General features: G+C 46.5%; 1 protein-coding gene and 1 long non-coding RNA gene across 3 annotated transcripts in view; both read left to right on the top strand.

The window, feature by feature from the left end:
* Positions 1-694: 694 nt before the first annotated feature.
* Positions 695-1370, top strand: LOC121587614. Its single transcript, XR_006004082.1, has 2 exons — positions 695-825; positions 1249-1370. It is a non-coding gene; the product is annotated as an uncharacterized LOC121587614 (long non-coding RNA).
* Positions 1371-1522: 152 nt separating this feature from the next.
* The window catches only part of LOC121587610 (vesicular acetylcholine transporter-like), a 36221-nt gene continuing 15346 nt past the window's right edge, over positions 1523-22397 (top strand). Inside the window, exons 1-2 of one of the 2 annotated variants that reach the window (XM_041904564.1) lie at positions 1665-1754; positions 14541-19561. In XM_041904564.1, coding sequence (XP_041760498.1) covers positions 15139-16905 — 1767 coding nt within the window. In that variant the 5' untranslated portion in view covers positions 1665-1754; positions 14541-15138 and the 3' untranslated portion in view covers positions 16906-19561. Of the gene's footprint in view, positions 1755-14540; positions 19562-22397 lie in introns of those variants that run through there. The other variant, XM_041904565.1, reaches the window with a different exon arrangement.

The raw sequence follows: 22397 nt of genomic DNA, 5'->3' as shown, positions 1-22397 counted from the left end.
CCGCTGTTTTAGCACCTAAAGTGTGTATGCAATTTGCCAAGCAGAACGGTTTGTTTTTATTGAGCAGCAAAGTGTGTATCCTTTGGGCCACCAAAAAAAAGCCCTTCCACCTAAACCGCGAGGTACTCTAAACCGGAACAGGATAATACCAGCCCGCCACCGGTCGGTTGAAAAGCTCAAGTGGAACACTCCAAAAAGAAAGTGCCCGCACAAAAAAAACGCTCTATTCCCATTCTGTTGTCCTGTAGCTGTGAAGGAATGTGTTACTGTACGTGTGTGTGTGTGGTTTGTCGGGTTTATGGGTTTGTCGATACGCACGGCTGTGACGTCATTCGAGCTGGCCGGACCAATCAACGCTAACCGATTCGGCAAACCTAAACTGGCCGGAGAAAACTGGCAACAAAACAGACAGGAAAAACCATCCTCCGTGCAGGACCTGCGCACTTTGCCGCAAGGATATGCGTGTTCGATGGGTACGATTCAGTGAAAAACGGAGCATAGTGTGCAGCATGCTGGTGTTCCCTGGGAAACGGGGGACGGGGCGGGGAGGCAAGCACATTACACTACTACATTGCCCTGGCAAGGATAATCGTTTGGCTCGCTCTCCTCCTTCCTGCTTTCTCACAGGCACGCTCTCTTTTGGAAGGTAGCTTTCTCTCTCCCGTTATGCGTGTGTGTGCGTGTGGCTCTCAGTTGTATGGGCAGCTGTGGTGAATTTTCCTCGTATCTCGCAGCCACTTTTTGGGGGTTCGCTAGCACCAGAACGGCTGGCACATGGCTAGAATGTACTAACGTTCGCTGCGGACCAGATCGAACGCGGTGGTGGTCAGTATCCCCGGTGGTTTAGGTGTTTTTTGTTTCTTCTTTTCTCTTTTATGGTTTTTTTTTTTGCTGAGGAGGTTTCTTCTGGTCAGTGAAGGGTGGTTTTAGCTGGGACTGTTTTAACCACCCAGTGGAAACCTTCTCGGCAAAGGCTAGGGCGCTTCGGTGCACATATCGTGGGAAAAGAACGGGGTGTGTGCTCTGGAGCATCAGGACGAAATTAAGTGGAAATATATGTAGCAAAATGTGAAAAAGTGCAACAAAAAACTCACATCCACAGTGGAAAATTCAACTGCCTTTTTAAAAAAAATATTAAACAATACTGTCAAATGTCAGCACTTCATTTGCCTTTTGATCTAGTACTCACTGGTTTTCTTTTCTCTTCCTGTCAATTTGCAAACCCTCAATAATCCACAACGCGAGCAGAGCAATAGTGTGTGGCGGTGTCCTCCCTCGCAGGCAGTGTTCGGGGCGGGGAAATCAAATTCGACCAAAGCCGAGACCGATTTGCAGGCAACCCACGGGTGAAGTGTGGACGCAGCTCGGGGAGAAAAAAAAATCACGGAAAATTCACCGATCAGTGTGTGCATGTGTGAGAGAGAGTGTGTGTGTGCGCAAGGCTTACCGAAAGGCTCAAAAGGAGGTGGTGCTTGTGTGAAACAAAAGAGAAGCAAATAGATAAAAATAAGATCTTGCATTCCGGCAAGAAGTGGCCAGTGGTCAGCGCACAACGCCCACCGAAGCGACAAAACAAGTGACCGTGGCGTCATCCGGCGACGGCGGCAGCGCACCAGCGGGCGAGCAAACGAACGCCCTGCTCTCCAAACTAGGCAGCTCGCTGTTCGGGGCCACCGGGTCGCCCCAGAAGGTGGTCACCAACATCCGTGGGTTCCTCTCGAATCGGCTGACCAGCGTTTCCATCCCCGACACAGGTAGGTGGCCGCTGTACCGCTAACCCCCCCCCCCCGGATCACCACCCCACACCCATCGAAACCTAAACCCTTTTCCTTCAAATCCCTTCCAAGCGTACCGTTTTTATTTTCATTTCTTTTCGAGTATCTTCTTTTTTTGTAACCCCGTTTGATTTCACATACCATCACGCTTCACTGAAATGGAGCTCGAAAGCTCGCGCGACGGTATCGTACACCGCGTAATGGGACAACGACAAAACAATTACGTAATTACATTTTCCCCTGAACATGTAGCGGCAAGTCGGGCAGGACGCACTTTGCGCCAGGGCTCGCGTGAGAACGAGGTCCTAATGTAATTTTCTTACCGACATTCTCCCCCGAAGAGGCCGCACAGGGTGTGGGTTTGTTCGGTGTTGCGGCAAGTCGCAGGGATGCTTCTTTCCCTGCTAATTCTATTAAAACATCCCAAGTCGTTTGTGCGTCTTTAGATCGGTTGCACTCTAGGTAGGGTTGTCCTCGTACTAAAACTTACTTCCCTCAAATATAATTTGCCCCATCAACTCGTTATGGTCTATTTTGATGTTTTGGGGGATGGTGGAATATTGATGAAATAATTGCAATTTCAAGCCATAAACGAGAAAATACATGCTACTCTGAGCATTTTAGTCGTTTAATTTTTCCCACGACACAGCAACATTTTTGTGAATTTTCACAAACAAAATGGCGGCCAATTGCACGCTGAGGGGGAATCCATTTTTGTCTCCCACTCACAGACACATACACATTGGACACGAGAAAGCTCTCATTCTCATTCTTGGCCCCAAAAAGCTTTTCGCTCCACAGTTTACACCTGTAGTGGTATTTCCGTTCGTCCCTGTTCGTGCCAAGCAGCGACTCACCACACAGCACGGAGAGCCGGGGGATACATATTCTTAATCAAAGTGAGCCACGCGTGTGAGTGTGTGTTTGTGAGCTTGGGCTTGGGAGTAAGTGCGGAAGAAGAGCGGAAGAAGAGCGGAAGCTGAGAGGAAGAAGAGTAGCATTTTCTCTCCTGAAGAGACGGCCGTGTTTGACTCGTCTTGGTGTGCAGGTGTGTTTATGCCAATGTGAAGCCGCCATCCGTCGCTTCATTGCATCTCGTCCGCGCTCACACACGCTTCGTGTAATCCTTTTTTCCACTATAAACGTTCCTATTTCACGGATGGGTGGAAGCAGGCGCACACACCTGGCTCACTTCTCAGCAACACTTAACTTGGCGCTCCATTTTTCTTTTTGCACCATTTTCAACACCACTATGAAAACTTCGTGTACGACGATATCCTTCGAATCGATGCGTTTTACTAGAGCCGCGAAGGGGCGAAGGTGTGTTAGTCACGTTGGCTAGTAATTTGTGTAGCCGTGATTGTAGGTTTTCATGAAGGAGCAAAGAAAAATCCAATGTAAAACGAAACCTGTAAGTGGAGCGCATAGCTTCGTGGAATGGTTGCATAATAACATACTGCTAGTATTTTTTTAAACCATGATGATTAAAATGAAACGATTGACGATATTAGAATGAATGAATGCTATTATTCACAATTATCCTATGTCTTCAGATTCTAGAGAACTAGTGATCCAATACGTATGAACAACCAATTTCAAAACCAATTTCCTAGCGTCATACAATTTAACGCACCAAATACTATGAAGAGGATATCGATCAAATTGTAAACAATTAAACCAACCTTTTTTAACCTAAAACAAGCAGTTTATACCATATATTATTGTTTGCTCCTTAATGTGCAAAGTCGAATGGAGCAAATTCTCTTAGGATATGATTAATTGGCGACCGTTTGGTCAGTAGATATAATAGTCAAACTCCCATGTAGCTAGTTTCATGATGGTTGACTACGATTATTTTATTAAAAAAAAAAGAAAAAAAGGTATAGTGTCAGAATTCAATACTAGGAAGAGTTCAACTCTTTTTAGTTGGCATGCTTTTTAGTTGAACGTTCAATAGTTGGTTGACAGAGCTCAATAAAATTTTCAAATATGCGTTTGTATGAAAACCCGGTTTTTGAAAAATTCAAAAACAAAATTGAAGAGAAAAATTTCAAAAATTTGTACATGGAAATACGTGCCAACTAAAAAGCACATATTTTATAGTTGGCAGGGAATTGAAGTTCAACCAGTGAGTCCATTTGTATTTGGAAATATAGCAATTTTTTTCTTTGAAATTTTTTTTATACTTTATTTCAATGCCTCAGTTTGAAGGACACTATAATAATAATTGCCTATAATTGCCGTATGATAGTTAACATGTTTGTTTTGATGTCCCAAAGATGCCACATCAACTAGGATAACTGTACCAGTTTTCGGCAGTGTACTTAATTTTGGCAAAACATCAAATTATGCAAAAAAGTCTTAAAACACTGTTTTGAAATAGAAAAAATGCTCATCTTGTATACGATGTTTCAACCTCACGTCAATGCTTATTTTGGAAAATTTCAAATAAAATGTGCAGAGTCCATTGCAATATGACCATAATTTGATGTTGTTGTTGACCTCGTTGATAAAACAAATGCTCATGTTGAAGATATTTCATTGTTTTTTTTTCGGTTTTAAGAGAGATCATTTGCTTATTTTTAATGGTGTTTAAATATAACATCTAACAGACGAATAAGCAAAAGGTCAAGTATAGTAATCCTAACCCGCCATAGACACTTCAATTGGATTGGTTGGTTGTTCCCGAACAATCCGACATTCGATTTTTGCTCCCTATCAAAGCGATAATTTACCATAACGAATGTAAAATCCAAACACGACCGCAACTGCTTAAGCTGCACCGTGATCGAATCCCCGACAAAGCCCCGACATGAACGCAACACTCGCAAGAACGAAAATCTCCCCCTAAAGAACAACGAACACGAAAACAACTTACAGCTTGCTACAGCATTACGTTCCGGCTTTCGTCTCGCTGGCTTAACTCAATTTCAGCGCCAGCCAGCCAGCGCTTGAAACGGTATGCAAACACACCCACCAATACCGCCACCACCTTCCGTACCAGTGACAATGATTAGGGCCAATCGCCCTGTTTTCCCTCGCGTTAGTATCGCCAAGAAACAGGGATTCAGCCTACTAGTCTAACTCTTCTCTCTCTCTCTCTCTCTCTCTCTCTCTCTCTCTCTCTCTCTCTCTCTCCCTCGGTTCCCTTTCGTCGGCAGTCTCCGGTTTTATCGCTGTTGTTATTTTAAATCCTAGCGAATAAAAACCCCGGGACGAAATGCGCATCTCGGGGCACCCTCGGGGAAAAACTCATTTTGTGCCGCTCCCCTTAGCTTTAAGCAGGGAAAACTCCCCACGCCATTACAACGCACGGAGGACAACTTTTGTGCTCGCACGGAACACCGGCGTTACCACGGGCCACGGGTGCGGCATTTAAGTTGCAGGGCAGCAGCAGCAGCAGCACTAAAAGACAATGAAACGGGCACGGTGGGAGGCGATATTTCATCATTATAATTCCTTTATTATACTTTGTTTTGACATCACAATTCGTCTTGCGTTTATCGCACCCGCTCGCACGCCCGCACGGCCCGCTGTTCGTGTCTTCGGCAGCAAAGACGAGGGAAACCCCGAGCTGGTAGACAATGCCCGATACAAACCTTTATCCAACTGCCATTACCACTTGGGCAATGGTTTCGCTCGGTCCTACCATCCTACCACCCTAAACGCCCGTGCAAACCGCGAGAAGGGAGGGATGGGATTTTTTTTTTTGTTTGGTTGGGATTTGGGCAGCTTCTTCCTTTTGTCACCAACACACTCGCTGTGGTGTTATTATGATTGTATCAACCGGATGCCTTATCTAAACAACTGGGGATGTTTTACAACTGCTTACCCAACTGCTTCCTTCCCCAAAGTTTGATGTATATGTATGTGTGTCCTGGTTTGTGTATGTTATCCTGTGTCTGTGTGCGTGCGGTTTGTATGTGGGGTCTCGCCACACCAGCGCGATCGATACAACACTGCTAAGTGCTGCAAACGGTGTGGAAAGTGTGGAAACTTTACCAGATGCTGTGACACCCAGCAGCGCCGCCTACCCGTTCGATAATGGTTTGAATTTGCTGTGCGTCATCTGCGAACAACACGTAAAGTAAGTGTCTTTCGGAGGCGAATTTATCCCCCGACCCATGACACCATTATCAGATGATACCGATCTGCAACAGCAACAAATCATAATTCTACAACACAGGGCAAAAGATAATGGATTGGGAGGCTCGTTTTTTGGCTCGTTTGCTGAAATCGGCAAGGAAGGTCCAATTTTAAACAAGCGACGAACCCGCAATGGAGTAAAATTGGGCGTTCGATAATGATATCATTTTTCTTTCAACATCACACCTTCCTCTCATGGTAAATGAAGTAATTGGGGATTCCCGTAATGAACGGAAGGTCAGCAGGGACAGTCGATTTATTTGCTCAGTGTTTGGAGCAATCGGCTACCCAGGCCAGGATGAATGTTTTCCATTAGCAACGTTTTGATGAACTTTGCTTGTTACTTTTTAATTTTGTTCTGTCCAAAAACTGATGCCTTCTTGCCCGTATTGGTTGGTTTTATGTTGTGAGATTGAAAGTTGTATTCATAAATATTATTCTAAAGTGGTGGACTTTTTATACGTTTTAAGTAATTTTCTTTAAATTTAACATTGACTATCATTTGGTTCTGATGCGAAAAAGTGCTTTAAAATTTAATACTTTTTCTCTGTTATGTCAAGCAGGTATAATTTTATAATGTTTGGGAATTCAAAAATGCTATTTCTTCACAAATCAACTTAAATTTTCAATTTACAAAAACACACACACACACTCCACATTTGCTGAACTCCTCAAAGCAAAGCCAAGTATGCCTTCTGAGAACTGAAATACCGTTTCACAATTTCCTCAGCATTGTCCTACAGGAAATTTATCAATTTTCCTCACATCACTGAACTGCTTGCCCTTTCTGTTCACCTGTGAGCGCGGTTGCACTAGTTCACATTCGGACGAGCCCTTCAGCAATTCAGCCGCGTAGAATAGAACCTGGAGGGTTGAAATGAATAGAAAGAAAGAAAATTAGAACGCCACCACCACCAACCCAGTTCTCCCTGTTTTCCCTGCGTTAGCTGTCTCTTTCTCTCGCTCTATCTCGCAGGCAGCAATAATCGTCGCTCGTGTTGCGACCGAGCAACGAACCGTTCGCTACAGTTTCTGACACGACCCGACGCTGACGACGAGCCCCTCTTTACGTGAGCCGTGTCAGTCACAATTGCAGATGGAAATTGTATTACAATTTTATACATTCCGGGCGCACTTGAATTGGAAAACGTACCCCCGGGGGAGATTACCGGGACATTCGGCAGCCCGGGAACTATGGCCGCTGGAGCAGGGAAGCGGGTGTACGCGCAGGGCACGAGCCTTTCAGCCTTTCCGCCTCCAGACCACACTCCAGACCAGACCGGTCCCGGTTCCCAACGACGAGGGTTGATTTTTCCACCGCGCGTGGATAGAAACCACCCTCGCTTCATTCTCCCGCCGGCAGAGCGGCTTCGTTCGGAGTGGCCCAGCGAATGAGGCACACCGTCCGTTTGCTCACCCGCTCCCAGCTCCATTCTGCCGGTAGGGCTTATTTCGTCCATATTTACCTTATGTTTTGCTCATAAAATATTCACACGAATGTTGTTAAATAATTCACAAACCATAACTTCTTCCCCTCTCTGGTTTGGTGAACAAGCTACACAGCACAAACCAGTCGCGGTCCCTTCAAAACAGGACCGAAAGGCAACCAACCGCTCCGGGGGCTGATGATAGAGACCGTACCGTGGCGAGTACGGCATTTTCTTTTTTTCTTCTTTTTGCTCCGCTGTCTAGGTAGGGTCGATAGGTAGGTGTTGGAGGGTTTGGTTTTGGTTGAATTTTTCCTTCAACAACTTCCCGGTGGTTGTACGTGTGTGTGTGTGTGTTGTTTGTTCGCTCCTTTTTGCCGGAAGATTGCAATCGATTTTTCCACCTCTCCGCAGCGTACCCTTCCATGAGGGGAGAACTGAAGCAAAGAACGGCGAGCTCGTTTTCTCGTCTGGTTCGTTTATCGGGGCAGCAGAAAGATTAATCTTAACACCCTCAAAAGAACACCAATTCTTCTTCACACGACATCTTGCATCAAGCTGTTCAAAGCAAATGGAACGAACCCGTAGAACCCGTAGAAAGGTCAATAGTTTACCTCTTAGCAATTACATCCGGCTGGCGGAAATGCAAAAGTTTTGCAGTTGACATTTATTTCGGGGAAAGTTTCTCAGCAATCATGAAAAAAGGGTTTTATCCATAACACGCCTTTCTCAAATGTTTGCTGTCGGAGGGGGGGAAGCGACTTTAAAAACATCCTATTAGAATGAACACGATTTCCATTCATGCTTATTTCGCTTCACGACCCTTAATCGATGAATTGCTGTGAAGGACACTTAACCTCACTCGTGACTACTTAATGACGACCGACAATGTACCGTGGCGTCATTATTACAACCCTCTCTCTCTCTCTCTCATGCTCACCCACACACACACACACATGCACGGTCATTAAGCACTCGAAAAACACTCGAGTACGCAATCAAAGGTTAAACTGTGCTGCGACCAAGCTCTACAAAGAGAAAAGAACAAAACTAATGCCTCTAATACCCATACACACTGACACACACACACACTGCAGCGAACTAAATAGTACAATGCTGCCATGTTTTACGTCACGATGAAACGCAACAAACAAAACACAAACACACATACAGGGCAACGCCATTAGAACGCCAGGACGAACGAGGCGGGTTCCTTGCGGGCTAGTTTTTCATTCAACCTTCTTAATGACGCTGGCACACGCAGTCACGAAGCGGAGAGCCGTTCGATTAATTCGATCCACACACGGAGGCCTCGTAGAATTGGAGCGAACTAAAAGAATATCTCACAAGGAAGGAACAACTGGGAACGTCATGGCCCCAAGACTTGTAAGATGATCTGGGGGTTGGTTTTTCCTCACAGTTTTTACCGCAGGTGAATGTTTGCCGACGGACAAGAAGTGTCTTTTTCCTCCACATTGAAGAACGCCTCTCGTGGCATGTCACACAACAGAAAGGAAGACAGGCAACGCCTACAGGCACTCCAGGCGGGGGAAGGGCGAAGATTTACGAGGTCAATTGCACACACTCACTAAGGTGGTAAAGGAGGGAAATGGCAGTGTTCCTAGTGTGCATCCTAGTTTCTTTTTATAGCACATCTTGGTGTTTGTAGAAGACCTGCCCAAAAAAAATCGATTTTTCTTACTGCTTATGTGCTCCGGAACGCGCCAGATGGTGTAACTCTCACGCGATGCCTAGCTCACCAACATCGGGTTTGTAACGTACATGGAAGCACACTTTTTTGTATTTTCCATCAATTTCATGCTTTAAAAGACTTTTCAACTTACTACAGCTTTTGGACAGTACACAAACATTCGACGCTAGAAACAACATTTTGCTTTAAAGTTTTGCCGTACCGTACCACGAAACGGCCGGAAGAGCAGGAAAACTCAAATATATACATTTGCTTCCACGCACCCACCCGCTCGTCCTGGCAGGTCTAACGTAAACGTGTCGGTTTATTTCCGTACCTCGCTCATTATCCTAATTGGGTCCAGCGTTACCGCCACCTTCCGGGCTCGGAACGGAACGCAAAACCGTGTAGCCGTATCGATCGGTTTTGCTCCGATTCCTACCCTACGCTAGCATGCGCGCGAAGGCCAGTTCCCGAAAATGGCGAGGGTTGGCGCACCTTTCCGAAAGCAGACGCCCAGGCACGCCGTTGCTGGCGTTTGTTCCATTCCAACAGGGGGTCACGTTCGCCGGGAACGGTCGAGCCGAGCATCCATCCACTTTCAAATTGGATTAAAGCACCCCCGAAAACCAACCCGAGAGTGGTGAGAGAAAGAGGGAGAGAGAAAGAGAGAGATAGCCCACCACTTCCACAATCCCAACATGGGCGGTTTAATTCTGAACAAATATTTTCGCTAGCATCTCCGCTGCCCCTGGGCTCGGTTGCCCGTGTACGTACCGCTTCCGGTTCCCGATGCCCAGTTTGTGGCCATGCTCCCGGTTGCCATGCCATTTTGTTTGCCATCTCTCTTCCCTGCTCCGGTCCTGGAGCAAATACTACGCCTAGCCGCCTGCGGCCGATGCGGAAAGCACGAGTCGCGCACGGCAGCACAATCAAACATCTGAAGTACCAGCCATCCAGCCAGCCACACTCGAGAGGGAGCTGCTGTGAAGGACGTCATCAACTGTCCAAAGATCAAAGAGCTGCACCCTACCGCCAGCAAAAGGGGGAAGAAACTCGATACACACTCCGTCGCAACCCATCGTCGGAAGGTCGGGAACGTGCACTTAAACCTTTGGTACACCTTCATCTCCCTCGCCGTTTGCGTTTGCTGCGTTGCGTTTGTCGAGGTGTGTTGTTGCTGGTAGTGGTATTAGCAGTGGGGATTACAAAATAAAAACGAGACACTGAAAATTGAGCCGGCAATTGAGCAACCGAGGCGGGCATTGTTGAGGCACATAACAACAGAGCAAAAAAAAAAACACGTAAACACAACTGTACTGTTCATTTCGATTCGAAGGAAAAGCTACTTAGTGGAAGGTGACAACCGGAAGCGTTCCATTGTTCAAAAACACACCGGAGCCGCAAGCAGGTGCAGAAAGGAAGGATTATGGAATGGCGCCAATAATGCGCCACTTGTAGCAATTGCCACAGACAGTTTCTGTAGTGACCACGAGTCGAGCTGGGACCGGAGCTGGACTGTTCTGTTCAGAAGTTTTCCTGTTTGGAAAGAACATAGAGAAACGAAGTCTTATTACGAGGAAGAATGTTCTGTATCTTGTAACAAAAAAACAGCTTGTCTGTGGTTTGTAACATTCTATTCCTCTGCAGAAGCAAATGGGGTAAGGTGTTGAAATTTCCCATTAATCAGACCACCTCCACCGACTATCATTCTCCGACCGAAGCTGGCCGTACCTCACACCTACAAGAAACCTCAGGATTAGTGGTCACGCCAAAGCGTGTTGTAATCCTTCGCCCACGCGCCCAGAACCACACCACCCATCGTGGATGGACGACATGGATAGCGTTCGTCACTAATTCCACGATCGATATCGATCGAGAACTGCCTGCTCAGCACACGAGCAGGCAAGATTTGCCGCGATGCTATCATCCCACTGTCTATCGGGTATTCGGAACGGTAAGACACGCGGGCGAAAGTGTAAGGAACAAAACGGCTAATTTACTGTTTGCCCAGAAACGTGTAGTCAATGATGGTTACATGGCAAATGATTTAATGAGCCTAAGGGTAACGTTACGAAGCCCTGCCGATGGCCGTCGACGCCGACGGCAATGAAGATGTTGAATAAGGGGATAGAGATGTGAAGAGAAGTTTGCCTAAGCAATCTGGGAGGGAAAACCGTTGGGATGGTGGTGGCAGAGAGCAAAGAGAGGTAGATTTCGCTTCTGGATTCACCCTCGTTCTCGGATGCTGCAACTAGAAGGAATAGCTTTCACCCCCTAACCGATCCGGACCGAGCATTGGGCTAACTTTATTATTAGTCACGTTGGGTCTATGAATAAAACATTCCTTGCCACATTCCACACTGCATTCCCTGGTTTGTGCCTCATCATCATGGGCGTCTTTCGAAGGTTCGAAGTTGAGTTCGAAAGCATCCCGTGCTGCCGGTGCTAATGTACCTCCGTACCGGATATGTACAGAATTTGTGGAATTTGACCCAGATTGATGGTGAAATAAGGCATCGCAACTAGCGGTTTTGCATGGTACCGTATGACAGGTGCCTAATTCAGTCATATCTTTTGGAAATCATTAGAACATTGCAGGAATTGGGAAGCAAATTCACTGGAGGATTTTAGGACTTAAGTTTACAGAACTCCACACTGACAGGCACCATCATTTTTGTTGTGTTTAAGTGCACTAGCTTCTGGTTTTTTTTTTTTTTTTTTGGTATCGTCGCCTTTTTGTCATCCTAACTTAAGAGCATACTCTGGTACCAGTAATATCCCCAAGGAGTACAAGTGTGAGCGCGTTTACTTTTCATCTGCTTGACGAGTATTGTGTGGCTGATCCTGGTGAAGTTGTCATCATCCCCTTAGCACGAAAGCAGAAAACCCCCCAGCAAAGCAGATAAAAAGCAAACATTTCAAACGCGCAAACATCGTCCCCGTCCCAGGCAGGTTGTGCTGCTGGGTGCAAAGAGACATTCCCTTTTTTTCGCTGCTCGTTGCTGCTCGAACCGTCCCACAGGGAATATAGCAAATAATGGAAGTCGAAGTGAAACAGGGGTGAATAAGCGCGCCCATCCAGCGGACGCCCAACAGTAAAGGCATAAAGTCATTACGTGTGTTTTGTCAATAGCAAGAAGCACGTTGCTTGGGCGTATTTTGTTGCTACTATTCTAACCAGGAATCGGCCAAAAACGGAAAACCTCCCCGTGCTAGCGTAGCGGAGGGTTCGTACGGATGCTGGAAAATCGCTCTCACCCTCACGCCAGCGGGATGATGATAACCTTCGGGATTGTGCTCTTGGTATCCTTTTTTTTATTGTCGTGCTCAAACACCAACCGTTCGGAGTTTCCAGAGCGATTGCGGCGTAAGGAAAGGGAAACAAATCACGAGAAGCAGAAAAAAAAACCAACCCGGAAACAATGATAGGCTTTGCTTGCATCATTATATGCTGATGCGCTGATATGGTTCCGATTCGGAAGCAGCCGTGGACCGTGAACGGCAGAGAGCTCTAGCACCGGCGCGCTTGCCAAGGGGACCGAGATAATGGATAATGAGGGGAAATTTCAAATTAGATTTCGTGATTGAGCTGATATTTGATGGCAATCAATTATTTGGCCGCATGCGGGTGTGGACGAATGACGCATTCCTTCCTCCCCTTCTCCAACGGCCGGAGCGTAATGAAGCCAATCGGTTTACCTTGACGGTTTTCGGCGGTCTTCGCTCGGCGGTCTCGAGGTCTCTGAGGCGGTCGCAGAGGCCAATTTTCTAACGAACGTGGTTGATTGAGGAAGGACACTCCGAGCGCCTATAGACTCGTTTGGAGGTCTTGGCGGTGTAAGGTTACTTTAAGGGTTTGCTAGTAGTTTCGTAACACTTAAAGCCGTAAAACGTAAAGCCAAAAACAAAGCCGTGAAGACAAAAAAAATCAGCATTTTTCAGTTGTATTTTTCTCTTTTGTTTTTCAACATTTCAATTTCATCCCTTTTGCTGCTCGTTTTCCATTCTAGTTGTGTATCATACTTGGTTACAATTAAAAGTAGATCTTCTTTCCCCGTATTTCCAGCACACACGTGCCGAACTTTTTGAGTTTTTACTCTACCTTGACGTTTATCGTTTCCGGCGTACATGTTTTGGCGTACCGATTCCCCCTCCGTATGGCGCTGTATTACAATTTGCAGCGTATGCCTCTCCGTTTTGTTAGCCTCTGATTTGCTTTGTTTTTGTTTGTTTGTTTCTTCTTTAAACAAAAAAAAACCATCATGTTTCTCGATCGATTGAGGTTATACGCGGCCGATGACGTGGCGACACTAGCAGACATGAGGTAGCTGACCGAACCGCAGTCAACCGAACGAACCAACCAACCGACCAACCGACCGACCGACCGACCGACCGATCTATCGCAGCCGCTCGCTTGTAATGGGTTGATTGTCAAATCATTACCATCACTTACATCTTCTAATTACCCAAACCAAACCGACCGGTCAGCCATTGCCATTACGGCCTGCCTCCCACCGTTGGCGGTGGGCCCCTGAGTAGTAGTTCCTTCAAAATTCAGAGTAATTTCATTAGTGAACCCATTAGCGGCGTGCTTCCCCCCTCCCCCCCCCTCTCCTCAGCGCACGTCGGCCATACGGCCAAACAGACACAGACGCGACATCCAACTACACCGGCTAAACGCAAGCAGAAGCTTAGAGATGTTTAACCAGAGCCTGGGAACAACTTCCGCAAGATCTTTGCTGCGTGGCGCATCCTTGAACAGCACAGAAACAACATTTTCGATCGAAACACAAAAAAAAAGCGAAAAAGCAAATGAAATGAAACGAAACAGAGCGATAAACGAAACCGGCCGCTGTATGTGTGGTACCGCTTGTGTGTGGAAAATCGATCGCACGAACAAACAATCGCTACGAACAAGCTCGAGTTCATAATTTAAATACGCGCGTACATTACACCTCCGATGGCAACCTTCAAGCGGTCGTCGAAACTGAACAGAGATGGTACGAAGCATTCACTTGCTTTGCCGTTGGTTGTTGATTTGTTTCCGTTGTTTTTTGTGTTTTTTTTTTTTTTGGTTTTCCCAACTTTTGGTTCTGCTTCCGTTTCCTAAAACAATTATCCAAACCGATTTCGTTGTATTGTTTGTGAGGTTTTTTGGCTTTTTTTGTTCGTTCGATTCTTTCGTTAAATCGCTGCAGTTGCATTAAAAGTGATTGAACAAAACAAAAAAAAAATGTGTCCCGTCTCGGGGACATTGCTACCTAAACCATATGCCTTACTTTTTTAAAAACAAAAACGGTACCGTTCAAATACCTACACAATTATTACCTCCTTGCTCTTATGTTCAGTTCCATCTTGTCCGCATTCCTTTGGCGCACATCCACAGTCCAGTGGCAAAGCCGGACAATTCCTTACAACCTCCAACAACCTCGCGAAACTGCCAAGTTAAATCGAACCACCAAAGCAAAACGATTAAAATATTGTTTCTGTGTTCTCAAGGTTGCGGCCACCCCTTGGACAACGACTGTATACCCCCTGCGACGTAAGCCACCGCCGCAAAGCGCAAAGACACACGTCTGTTCTGCCAAGTCTGTTCTGTGTACGTTAAGCGGAAGTCGGAGAAGAGCCCCCCACTCCCCCCATTATTGCAAGAGATGTAGAGAGAAGATGCGTACCCCATCGCGTCGGTTGTGATCTAGATACGGGCCACCGACTAGAACACACGCTAGTACACAGACTCGGACACACACACACAGCGCATCACACACGACATGCTCCAGCAGGTGTGTGATCAACAGAAGCAGCAGCATCAGCAGCAGCAGCCCGACCAAACCAGAGGTGTACGTTTGAGGCTGACATCGATCACGATCAGCAGCAGCAGCAGCAGTGCCTAAACACTCGAACACATACCCTTCTCTACATAGTAGAGGATAACAGGTGGATCTACTGGGTAAGAACAGGGAGGAGCATACCATCAGGATCATCATCATACGCGCAGAAGTTCAGAGTAGAGATATACGGAGTCCAAGATCTCCAATACAGTAGTAGGCAACACCGGAAAGGAAAGGCGTAGCGCAGCAAGGCACCGCAACACAAGATGGCACCGCTACCGATTATTAATCTCGAGCCGAGCGAGGTGAAGGAGATCTTCTGGACGAAGGTGAAGGAACCGCAGTCGCAGCGCAAGCTGATTCTCGTCATCGTCTCGATCGCGCTGCTTCTGGACAACATGCTGTACATGGTGATCGTGCCGATCATACCGGACTACCTGCGCTACATCGGCACCTGGGGCCCGGAGGAACCGTACAACATGAGTGCGCCGACCACCGTCTTCACACCGCACACCCATTCGCACCACGGGCAGGATTCGGCCACCGGCATACTGTTCGCCTCGAAAGCGATCGTGCAGCTGATGGTGAACCCGTTCTCCGGTGCGCTGATCGACCGGATCGGCTACGATCTGCCGATGATGGTGGGGCTGATCATCATGTTCCTGTCGACGATGGTGTTTGCGTGCGGGCGCAGCTACAGCATGCTGTTCTTTGCCCGCTCGTTGCAGGGCGTCGGGTCCGCCTTTGCCGACACGTCCGGGCTGGCCATGATTGCCGACCGGTTCACGGAGGAAGCGGAGCGCACGAAGGCGCTCGGCATTGCGCTGGCGTTCATCAGCTTCGGCTGCCTGGTGGCGCCCCCGTTCGGTGGCGCCCTGTACCAGTTCGCCGGCAAGGAGGTGCCGTTCGTCATCCTGGCGCTGATATCGCTGATCGACGGGTTTATGCTGCTGCTCGTGATGAAACCGATCAAGGAGCAGCTGGCCGACCGGCAGGAGGTGAGGGCCCCGTCCGTGCCGATCTGGCGCCTGCTGATGGACCCGTACATTGCCGTCTGTGCCGGCGCGCTCATGATGTCGAACGTGGCGCTCGCCTTCCTGGAGCCGACGATATCGCTCTGGATGGAGGACAACCTGACGACGGACAACTGGAAGATTGGTATGGTGTGGCTGCCCGCCTTCTTCCCGCACGTGTTCGGCGTGATCATCACGGTCAAGATGGCGGCCCAGTACCCGGACAAGCAGTGGCTGATGGCGGCCGGTGGGCTCGCCCTCGAGGGGCTCTGCTGCTTCATCATCCCGTTCAGCTCGTCCTACATCATGCTGATGATACCGATCTGTGGCATCTGCTTCGGCATTGCACTGATCGACACGGCGCTGCTGCCAACGCTCGGCTACCTGGTGGACATACGGTACGTGTCGGTGTACGGCAGCATCTACGCGATCGCCGACATCTCGTACTCGCTGGCGTACGCCGTCGGGCCGATCATTGCGGGCGGCGTGGTGGAAGCGATCGGCTTCACCGCACTCAACTTCCTGATCGCGTTCTCGAACCTGCTGTACGCGCCGGTGATGTACTACCTGCGCAACATCTACGACTTTAAGCACTTCGAGAACGAGGCGAACGTGCTGATGGGCGATCCACCGACGAAGGAGTACCAGACGTACACGATGCACGATCAGCAGATGGTGGGCGAGGAGTACAAGAACCATCTCGAGTACGGGCGTCAAACGGACGATGGCAACTACCAGCAGGAGACTAACATCGATCAAGGGTACTCGCAGAACGGTAGCTATCAACAGCAGCCGCAGGGTGGATATCAGAACTATCAACCGGGATATCAGGAGCAGGGTGGCAGCGTCTATCAGCAGCAGCAGCAGCAACAAGCCCCGAGACATCTTCCACAGCAGCCCCAGCCGGTTGCAAATCCCTTCCGACACGGGGAATCTTCAGGACAGCAGCAGCAACAGCAGCAGCAGCAGCAGCAACCGGCACAACCAAGGATCTCGAATCCATTCCGGCAGGGCTTCTAAAGCCGCAATGCTAAAGCGTTAAAGCGTCTGATCGTAGTGTGCCAGTGGCTGGCGGACAGTAGCGCCCCTGTAACGCTATCGATCGGTTAACTGTTGTTATGCTTCGCTTAATGGGGCTGTATTTAAGGCACATCATGGTGATCACCTCACCGTGTCCAGAAAAGGGACGATCGACGGCAGATCAATTGCTGCAACACGCATGACATATAGGACGAAACGACAGTCTAGATCTAGAACCTAGGGGTAAGGAAATTCTCCGGTGGATACGCGTGCCGTTCGGTCCATTGCCCAGGGGGATCCCACTGGTCGGTTCGAATTGCATCAATATCGTAGACATATCAACCACAAGCGTAACGTTCTATTCGGGTGCAAGGAGACGACTTTCGTGCGGCATCCGTCCGAGATGGGCCGGTTTGGCACGCGGCTCAGCTGGAGAACATTTTAGTTGTTTACACGACTTCAGTTCAACATTCTCACTAACATAAGACACAACCAAGGTAACGATACATATCAGAGCTTCGTGCTCGCCTGAATTTACCAAAAAGTGATATTATATAGTGGAAGAGTTATTATATCCCTTGTATTATTAGTAGTAGTATTAAGCGATGTAACACCATCCGTATATGGCACCTGGCACCTGGCGCTCTGGCGTCTCGAGAGGGCATCGGGAGGGCATCAAACCCATCCCGAGCATGCCTTCCCGCGGGAGACCGTGCCCAGGGGATGTACGTGGCGGGTTCTCACTCACAGTCTCTAGATATAGTTTTAGTGCATATCAAACAGAAACAAGTGCATGCCTAGACACGTAAGGATTAGCACTCTGTTACGTTGCTGCTTTTCAATTTTCCAAAACCCCGCCTATCTTGCACCTATCGCACGTACGCGCGGGGGGGCCTGTACTCTGTACATTCAGTTTTCCTTGTACACCGCATTACGCAAAAGGGTACGCTCATCAATGAAACACGTTGTTGCGTTGCGTTGGTTGCTGCAGGATGCGCTGCTGCAGGTGGAGCAGACCGCACCACCATGTGCTGGGGTAGGCTCCAGTTCCGGCAGCACCATCTAGCCGCCTCCTGACCTGAAAGTCTCTAATGGTATCAATTAAAATAGTTTACAGTTCGTTCGCAGTTCGGTGGCAGTAACCGGCGGCCAGGAACCAGGAGGACCGAGGTGTAGGTTTTCAAAACCGCACGCCACTGCTGCCCTTCCCGGTGCTGCTCGGTAACATGTGTAAAGTGAAGCGAAACACGAACCTATGACTTACTCACGTATATCTATTACGGTATTACATTTACACATACACACTTAACGAAATGGGTTAGTCGGAAGGGAAGAGCGTACAAAGCTTGGACAAAAGATGTATTAACGTTTTTCATATTTATCTTTCATACACGCTCAGCTAATGTGTAAAGTTTAGAAAGTCCCTCTGCCAGCTGAACAGCGCACCGGAAAAACGAAGTCTATTAGAGTTTGGATGTATTATACACTGATCATGCTTTACAGCTCTCGTCCTTTTACCTTCTCCCCCTTATGCGTCTGCGTACTCTATCAAATGAAGGAGGCGGAATAGATTATAGGAACAATTATCACAATCATATCAGAGCGATCGGGCTGGCGGCTTGTGCCCTGCCGGGCCAGCATTGCTGGAGCAGGCCGATCGTGTAAACGAATGCAATTGAACCGAGCAAATTAAAGAGCGACCAGCAGCAGCAGCAGGGCTCTTCGGAGGACCGTACAGATAGGCAAACGATAAACTTTATCCCGTAAGACTGGCAAGTATAGGTGTGCAAGCGAAAGCTACCGATAAATAGAACACGACTTCTGTTCACGAATCAGCGTATCAATCGTATGTATATTTCGGTTTTGCTTACGTCAAATGTTAAGCTTTAAACTTTTTCTCCCAACCAAGGTTCACAGTGTAGTTACTCGTCTTGCAAAGGGGAGTATATTTAGGATTGCGTTACTTTTTTTTTACATTATCTTGCATCTCTTTCGAAAACATTCAAATAACGGCAACGTGCCCTTCTCACGCTCTGCGTGCTGCATCGTTTGCGTAAAATCACAGCGTACCGAATGTATCAAGCAAGCTTAGCAAGCTGTCGCAAAAAAACTAAAAATCACTCTAGCATTTGCTATCATTGCTACTCATACTTGCGCCTGAATAGAAGAGGCGTATGAAATGATTTAATTTGTTTGTATATATTATTAACCGGAAGACGGAACCGCATTATCCGCCGGTGAGGTTACTACACCTCGCTCAAGCGGTTAAAGCGCTAACGACACCCGGGACTCACACTAATCAACACAATTAACGCTAGTTTTTTAAGTACATCAGAGTATGGCGTGTTTATGTGCGGCGTGTGTGTGTGTGTGTGGTGTGCTTGTGAGATCTGAAAGGATCCATCGGCACGGCATACCCAATCGCAACACGAGCTCTGGCGTAGCCGAGGTAGCGTTGCCGCATTGCCATTTGCTAGAAAAACCGAAGAAGTAAAACCGGACTCATCGTAAACGGACGCGGACATCTCACGGGTACAGAGAGTACAGACGAGGTTTTGTAGGCTCTGCCGTGTGGCGCGCATCGATACGTGAGCCATAGCGTGTACCATAGTAGGCGGTAGATCGTGACAACACCACGCAAGGCGAGCAATGGTGGTAAATGATCATTTGTAGATTACAAACTGTGCTGCAAAGCAATCTAGCGGCTCCAGAGCACGACAGCAGTTGTGTTCTGTGTATTTGCGGGACTGTAATGTTATCCCCGCGAGGTAGTAGTGTTATTTGAACGATCCTTTCCAACGCACGGGAACGTTCCGGTGTCAGATTCGTTGGGGCGTACTCGACTATTTTTTCATCTCACCATTCTCATCGTACGTGTGTAGCGTAACGTAAAGCGCACAAAGTTGTTGATATCTGTTTGCGTTTTCCCTCCCCCCTTCCTATTTTTCCTTCCTAATTCGTTACAAACGAGCTCATCCACTCATCTCGGGATGTGTTTCGTAGTGTGGTGATAATGTCGCTCGTTACCATCACAACTAGATAGAATGAAATTCAAAATTCAAAAAAAAAATAGCAAACATACGTAGCTCTTACGGTAGTAGTGACCAAAACAACAACAACAAAAATCACGAATTAGACACTTAAGTATAAGTCGTATGTATTATTTTCGGAAGATCGTGGTAATCGGAGCATAGATTGAATCTGTATCCTGAGGGAAGCATAAAAAATGAAGCAAAAAAAACAGAACAACTAAAAAGCAATAAAAATAACCCACAGGCGCGAGACACAGGAGAGTAAATTGCGACCCACTGAAGTAGTGTTAATGTCGCAAACATCGTTTTAGTTTCATGTGAATGGTGAATACAAAAACACTGGGTAGAGCGAACGAATATTACAACTAACCTGTGCCTAGCTATATTTCGACCTGTTTAAAGACAATTTAGAAAATCATCACTTCGTTTCACATCACAACAGTTCAATTGTTTAGGGGGAAAAACATTATTTTCTTTAGTATGTTGCTATGCTATGATTTGGAGTAATGACATAGCTGAGAAAGATATGAATTACTCTTTTTTTATTTGGCAAAACCTTCGAAGAAGCTACTGTAAAGCGAATGATGCGAGCAACATCATCATATTACATCGCCATTTATCCTAGAACCAAACCAAAATGCCAGTGTTATACCAACTACGACCATGTGTCGGCGTGTCTGATAAATGTTCTTCACTAACTAACTCGTTCGTTACAAGTTACAGAAACAACATTATACATTAATACTCCTTAACCGGGCGTCCCCTTTACCGCACCAGTCAAACGTGTTTAGTGGTTAAGTGAAACCCCTGTATTGTTGAATGTGTAGTATTATTGCATTATAATCACGAGATGGATAAAATGAGTGGAAGGCGTACAACAACATACTTAAATAGTAGCGAAAATGAAAGGGAAAACCAAAACTATCCGATCTCTTCACACCTCCAAACCGATAACCAGTTTGGCCGGTGGGTGTATAAAAAAAGTATTATGAAAAAAAACACATTTGCTTTGAAAAAGTAAGTGGAAATATAAATGAAAAGAAAAACACATACACACAACATATAAATATATATATATATATATATATATTATATATATAATATATATATATATATATATATATATATATATATATATATATATATATATATATATATATATATATATATATATATAAACAAATGTACACCCCAAAACACACACACTTACACGACGGGCTATGTATTCCAGCATTAAATGTAGTATGTAGAGGGTGAAGAAACTTTCAACCCAAAACCAACAACAACAAAAAAAACGTCACTTGTTAGTATGCAAAGTTCTATAGTTAATATTGTAAAGTCCTATCTACGAACCTATCTATCGTTTCTCGAAGTATGTATGTGTGCATTTGCAAGGGAATGCTTTTGCAACCGTTATCATTGTTGTCCTCACTGAACAAAGATCCTTTTTGTTGATAACAGTTTTTGTTTCAATTTTTTGTGGTTGATTTTTATAAAAAAAAATCGTTTCGTTACACATAAACACTTATTTATAGCTAATTATAGACTTATTGGAGAATTGGGTTCAATGGCCTGTCTGTCGGGGCCTACTGTTGTTTCTTATTGAGATCGTTTCTAAGTAGAAGATCATTTATTTGCAGCTTGTATTTATGTATGGTTTGCAATATTTGCACTTCTTCATACGTTCAAACGATCGGAACTGATTTATACACTACTCAATCTCTAGAGGAAGAGGGGTGGTAAAGTCCCTTAAAAGTGATTAAGATGATAATGCCCCCTTTCGCCGATATTGTGTACATATCGTTAGCTTTCCATTTAAAGGGAAATGTATGGGAAGAAGTAAACCAAGAACGATGGTCAAATGGGCCGGGTCATGTGTAATATTTACTACCACCACCACCAATCCGTTAGTGTGTGCTACCGGAGGGGTTCCTTCTGCTGCCTGATTTGCGTACTGATGAGCGAAACGTCACTGCGCGAAGGTGTGCGCAACGCTTGGACAAGGCGGGAGAGGAATGGGAAGAACTCGGTTTGCACCTTACTGCATGGTAGTTAAGGAAGCCCAGTTGCTGAGATATGCTATAAACATTATTATTAGTAGCTAATTAAGACATTTAGCCGTTAAGTCTCTGTACAATGGTGGGCAGGCAAATGGTTTGCTTTTATGCTAGTTTTTATTCGTTATCCCTTTCGTTGAGACTCTTTACAAGCAATTGCTGTTCTGCTGTTGGATCAGAAACAAAGCAAAAGTGGGAAACAGCAACAACAACAACAAAAAAGCATAAAAAAGTTAGTAGAAAACGAAACGTACACTCCACTTCAAGTAGCGTCAGGCAGGGTCAGGCGAAATGTATTGGACAACACACAAAATATTGACCCACCATCCCCGTTCGCTCGCTCCCAAATTTTAGCAATTATACCAATCGATAAGCATAAGCAACAACCGCATTATTGCGCAAG

Source organism: Anopheles merus, chromosome 2R (assembly GCF_017562075.2).
Source record: "Anopheles merus strain MAF chromosome 2R, AmerM5.1, whole genome shotgun sequence".
Taxonomy (NCBI): Eukaryota; Metazoa; Arthropoda; class Insecta; order Diptera; family Culicidae; genus Anopheles; species Anopheles merus.
This window is presented reverse-complemented; position numbering and strand designations above follow the sequence as displayed.